The 6,381-nt window shown below is 37.1% G+C and overlaps 1 protein-coding gene across 6 annotated transcripts in view; it reads right to left on the bottom strand.

Moving 5' to 3' along the window:
- Positions 1 to 22: 22 nt before the first annotated feature.
- NRCAM (neuronal cell adhesion molecule) overlaps positions 23 to 6,381 on the bottom strand; it is a 94,271-nt gene continuing 87,912 nt past the window's right edge. For all 6 annotated transcript variants that reach the window (XM_018552541.1, XM_018552543.1, XM_018552544.1 and 3 more), the window contains 3 exons: positions 4,673 to 4,804; positions 2,695 to 2,773; positions 23 to 793 (listed from right to left, as the gene is read on the bottom strand). In XM_018552541.1, coding sequence (XP_018408043.1) covers positions 556 to 793; positions 2,695 to 2,773; positions 4,673 to 4,804 — 449 coding nt within the window. In that variant the 3' untranslated portion in view covers positions 23 to 555. The remainder of the gene's footprint in view (positions 794 to 2,694; positions 2,774 to 4,672; positions 4,805 to 6,381) is intronic.

Below are 6,381 nucleotides of genomic sequence, written 5' to 3'. Positions count from 1 at the left end.
ATAGATATATATCTATATATATATCTATATATATATATTCTAGTCTTTTATAAAGGCATGGTTTGTATTATACAATAAATTCACCAATTTCACCAGCAATGTCTATATAGGCATTGAAGTTTTACACACTGTAACACTACTATAATACTGACAAAGGAAACGGACTCTATACCCAGGTGTCAGACCAAGGACTGCATAACAAAGGACCATACCATGGCTTACATACACTAGTTGGTATGTGAAATGTGTACCATTTCATGCATTTACAGTTTTCATAAAAGAAAGAGGACTTTAGGCTTCTTTCATCTTGCTACATTGTAGATTCTGTGTCAGTTCTGGCACACTGTAGAAAACAATTATGCTTTGAACAAGAAGATGACATTGTATTGTCACACTGACATCCAGTACCACTTACAACAGCTTGTGTTTTGATTGTATTGTTCAATGTATGAATATGCTTCTACATAGTGTTTCCATATAATCACTGAATGATAGCTGAGTGCACTGAATGGAACATGGCAGTCTGCAAAAGAGAATGTGACCACGTGGCAATGTCTACACAAAGGAGTTCATGGCATTCACCGGAGATGGAGCTTCTGAACTTTCATTGCCTTCTACGGGTTCTTTTTCTTTTTTACCACTGTATTGTCCAATAAAGGAGCCGTCTTCATTAAACTGGCCATTTACTCCTTCCCCGTAGTCAACTAAACTGTCATCACTGTCTTCTTTTTTGACTGTTCTGTCTGAGGGAGTCCGGCTTCCTTTTTTAAGAGGTTTGTGGTCTTCAGCATCACTGATAGAAAAAGATAACATAACTTGAGAAAACATGAAAGAACACCACAAATAATAAAACATGCATGCTTAACAGTAGTGCATAAACGGCACTAACTTGCTGTAGCCCATTATGCACAATAATTTTTTATTAAGATAAACATTTAAAAAGCACGTTTGGTTTGCTAGTGACTACTGTATATCTGTGATACTTGTACCATGGCAGTGCAGAATATGTTAGCATTCTCTATTAAATTTTATTACATATACAAGTGGGAGAGAAGAAGGAGAGACAACTATTACTCAATATTCAGGTGTACTAATTATGTATCTTACTGACACTAAAAAAGATATATAAGATTTCCAGAGAACAGTATATCAATGGTTTACCACTCTAAACAAGGAAAGTCATAGGATAAATGTCAAGCTTTGTATAAATCTTGCAAACATTTCAATTGAAAGGCAAATACCTTTCAATTAACCTATATATCCCATAGAAAAAATAAAGAACATAAATACAAATCACCTAAGGAAAATAAATCAATGTTTGCAAATTAAATTAGCGTGCTTGATTGCATATTATCGCATGATACAGGTAAAAGGAGAACTCAATATTCTGTAAAATTGTAAATATTAACCAAACATCATAATGAACACTTCCTTTTATGTGGTCTGATTTACTATAGCATGAAGTGAGGGGATACTGGGCCTGACTACATAATACTACTATATACTGTATAATACTAATTATATCACATTAGATTAGAATTGTACATTTTTGATGTTCCTAAATATTCCCATACAAAATATGCTGATGCATAATGAATCATGCAGTTCAGAAATCCAGAGTACTGTAATTAATACATTCTATAAATCTATTTAGGCCCACCAAAAAGATTCTTCCCTCATGTGATGTGCCCATGCTTATTGTTCCCACTTTTGGGGTGTGGATAAGTCCTGTAAGCTGCATTTTGGGTAAGATGATCTACATTTTTTCATTCAATTCCATTGTATGAAATCCTTAACAATGTGCATTAGCACATGAATGTCTTGGGTATACCAAGCCTAAGATGTGAAGTGGGGTGAAGTGAACACGTGTTCCTTTCAAACATCCAAACATGTCAAGAAGGTCTGGTTTGTCCCCTGAAGTTCCCAGCACATAACTGAACACAGGTTTAACTATCTTTGTCAAGGATGTCCTGCTGACACTCCTCAAGGAAGCCCTTGATAAAGTCAATAAGAGGAAAAGTGTCAGGTATTTTTGACATTCTGGTAAAAGATTTTATTTATTATTTTTAACAGGTGGAATGACCACAATGTTTGAGAGCATTGTCAGTCTAATTGAAAAAGCGTAACAGGAGAATCGTGTATAGGATCCCCTGCTCATTCTCATATTAAATAGCATTAGAAAGTATTTGGGAAACAATATATACATTAGATATTAAGAGTTTTGTAACATAACATATATATCCAGCACAAGTACAGTATATCAACTGTGTGGAGGTTATGTGAAGCACTTCCTTGTGTGTGTTCCTATAATGTACCTATATAACATACCTGGCCATAGGCATTACATGTGGCTGTACATGCATATATAATATAAGTGTTGATTGACTATTTTCTAAAACGTAGTGGCTCATAGTAGACATGTGTAAATTTTGCTTCTATTTTTCTTGCAGTTGCAACAAAATCACTTAAAAAAGTTATCTATGCCAACAGACAGAGCAGACTGATTTGCCTGTTCATTAAAAAAATTAAATGCAAAATAATGTGGAAGTGTTACCATTGAAAGACAAGCTGTTATTTTCTTTCAGACACAACCCAACTGATTGGTAGAGGTATCTCCAAATGATTTTGGTTGTCCTGTGTGGTTGTGTATTTAAGAAATGACCAAAAATTTGGAATTTGAGATAAGGCTTGTACCTGTATTCTCCAAATGTTCCATCATCCTCTTTCATAGGCTGGATTTCAGGATCTGCATGAGCATCTTCTTTTTCTTTAACTGTAACACAACAGCAGAAAAAGACTGAATTACAGAATAAACAGTCTGATATTTTACCACTTAGTCAGCACCATGTTCATTTTTTTTTACAAGGACGGTGGATTCACTACATGCAGACTCTTAAAGTATAATTACGCTAAGGTGTTATGTCAAACTAGGACTCAATACACTTTCTCCTGTAGTACCCAAACCTGCAAAGTCTCCATTGCATTTCAGCCAAGAAGGGAGTGACTTTATTTATGGAAAGTGTATTTTGGCGATTCTATAGAATCACCAGTGTGACATGGCTCTAACAGTGCAGAAACGTTTGTTAGCCTTATCCTAACAGTTTCTGTAAAAAGCAAATTACAGGATTTATTTTTCTTACATGGATCAGCATGCTTGAGACACCACGGCCTGTACCCTTCCATTTTTCTTTCCTGCACAGAAAGCTGTTCCTGACAACATCTAAATGAGGAAAAGGGAACATTCACACTGTGTCCACTAGAAAGTTTATTTTCTCTTATTTCATATTTACACAGAATACAAGATAAAGCTCTGAAATGTTTTCTGCTGTACTCGGTGGTTTGCCAAAGAGCACAAGAGCTTTAGCTTGTATCCTGTACTAGTTTGGAATAAAGGAAATATGTTTTAGTGGTCACAGTGTAAATTCATCCATTACTTCTCATTTGGATGTTGTTTGGGCTGGGAACAAGCCTAGATCTGCACCCATGTATGCATGCACTGACCCGGAGGTGTTATATGCTTCTGATCACACTTATAAAAAAGGTTGTTTATGCTGGATCAATAGGTTTATATGCTGTCATTTCAAATGTAAGGATTCAGTTCAGAAGCTCCAGGTGTAGGGTAAGTTGGGTATACAGATTACCTGGTTAGGTGTCAGGGCTTAATTTTGTGTAAGGCTCAGGGGTTATCTAATTACAGTTAGGCTCAGTAAACCCTCCTCATTTGGGGCCCCACCCCCATTGGAGCACCCCATTGCTCTTTTTTTTAAATCTGAATGCAAACCTTTTTTTCATCTGTCTTTGGTCCGGTAACATGATGTCACAAGTACTTTTCATTCTCTTTTTTTTTTCCAGTGGTGGGTGGATCCTAAATGCTGCAGAGAGTAGCATGATGTAAGGGTGTGGTGCCACTCTCTGCAGCATTTTTCTGTGAGTGGCACAGAGGTTAAGGGTAAAGGCATTTTTAATACTAAAATGTTCAGGCACAGGAAGGGTTGAGTTTTAGAGGATGTGTTAGTGGTTTAAGGAACAACAGCTCAATGGTGAACAATACCAGCACTAACATCTTGCATGCCATGCTAATGCTCTACAAACAGCCTATCCACTAACATAGCTCTCTATTAGTGGTTAGAAGCCACTTCCTGTGCAGGAAAGGGACATGGCAGCTAAATGAGAAGGGTGCCTACTGTGGTGTCACAAATACTTTAAAAAGAAAATAAAGCATGCTGCTTCCTTAAATCCTAACTCCATGGAAGCTGTCTTATATGCCAAGGATTTGTATTTCTGTGCATCCAGTCCTAGTATTTATACAGCCCTTCCGCATAGTGCAGGAACCTGATATTTCTCTGCTGTATTTAAGTGACACAGCATAGTTACCTCCTCACCCCCAACCTGTGGTTGAACAGTGAACTTCTTTCCGCATGTCCTTTTTCAGTATATGACAGCAGAACACATGAGTACATCACCAAGTACTGCCCCTCCCTCCCTTAGGTTTAGTGTTGCTGTACATGGGATAGCAAGAAAAAAATCATCTATGTATGCTAGTAACATTTAAAATACATTACATCTTTTATAGAATACATAACTGTATTTGGTATTGGATTGGTGTATTTGGTTTTCAATATCTTTTTGGTGTTCAGCTTTAAAAATCAGAACTGTTGAACGTATGCCTTACCTGGATACTTCCCTCCTTTGTTTCTTCGAATAAAACAAACTATCAATAAAACTAATATCAGGAGGGCCACCGCACACATGAGGCCAATAAACCATCCCTGTGTTGCAATGTCAACTTGCCGACTTGCCATGGCTGCAGAATGTAAAGAGATAGTAAGATACAGAATTTAGATTTCTAAAACCAAAAATAGGGATTAATGTAAAAAAGCACAGTCAAACTGCAGCATCAAAGAAATCCTAAAAAACACAGCATATGTGGGAAAAGTCCTCTTACTAACACAGAAATGATCTGAGCTGTATCTGCGTGCATTACAAAATGTATCCAACATACAGACAAATTAAACAAGAGACCCTAAACATCACTACATAAATCAACCCTTATACATATTCTTTTTGGCATTTTCATTGTCTTTTCAGATATACAGGAAAAGCACGGTATTCCAGGTGATATATATTTCTTTAGCATATTTTCTAAACTTACTGAATTAAAAAGAGGGAAGAGAATGGTATTTTTAACATTCAAAGTGATTCAACTGGTATGATGCATTTACTAAAGGTAAAATACTCTACAATCAGACATAAGAGACCACTTATCGTGTAATTCATGCACGCATCCAAGTAGGTCATCCCGCTGCCTGGCTTAAATTATTAAACTAAGTGAAAGGAGTTTTAGGGCAGTTCCTGTAATTATAAATACAGTAAATACTGCAATGAATTGCAAACCATACCAATGGAATAAACTTAGTTTGCCAAAGGCAGTAAGCATAAGTACATGAGTTATCAATAACATTCTTAGATACCAATGTGAAAGGTTCAGAGGTTAACATATTTCAAATCAAGAATATGTCAGTTTGATACTGTTCACACACTAATTTCTTCTCCAGTAATACTAGAAAGCTGTAAGGTTGGTCTACATATTTGTGTATTTAATTAGTAGCTTTTGCACATAAATTCACTTTTTTTAAGGTTGCACATTATTATATAGGAGCCAGTTTTTCCTATAGCAATTTTCAAAGAAATATTATTCAATATTATAGAAATATTATATGCAAATATTTTGTAGTATCTTACCATATTTATTATGTGTTAACAAAATTCAGAGAAATATAACTAATCCACTGTGCATAAATGAAGCAACACATGAATAGTGTACGCTGCAAACATCGACTGTAATATACTATATGATATAATTCAATGCTAAGACAGATGTATAAAACCTAAAAATGCAGGCACCTCACAGAGGTATGATCTGAATACCTATTTTCTTTTTAGGTAGAGAATAACGTAATCAGGCACCTACAGACATAAGATAGCAGCCTCAGTGTGTGATCGTTCCTTGGATTTTTCATCAAAGGAAAACCACTAGAATTTTATAGTAAAGCCATTCCAGCAAGAGACCAGTGTCACCAGAAAAACAGATTGGTATAACAAACTTTCTGGCCCTGTTTCATTATATGAACAAATCTCCTGCACGTCTAGTTGTCCGGGGGGGCAGGGGGGGCACTTGACCCGGGCGCAGGACTGAGGGGGGGCGCCGTCACGACCCCCGCTAGACGAAGCCATGGCTCCGTCTCTCTGACACGATCACCCGGCTCTGTCATCGGGTGGCCGCTCGCTCTTCCGAGGCCACTGCGAGCGGGCCTCTACAGTGCCTGATTGGAGGGCGCGTCTGCCTGATCCAGCCAGCCCAGATCGCATAGCGGCGATCCG

This window comes from Nanorana parkeri, unplaced genomic scaffold, assembly GCF_000935625.1.
Source record: "Nanorana parkeri isolate BGI_ZX_2015 unplaced genomic scaffold, ASM93562v1 scaffold91, whole genome shotgun sequence".
Classification (NCBI taxonomy): Eukaryota; Metazoa; Chordata; class Amphibia; order Anura; family Dicroglossidae; genus Nanorana; species Nanorana parkeri.
This window is presented reverse-complemented; position numbering and strand designations above follow the sequence as displayed.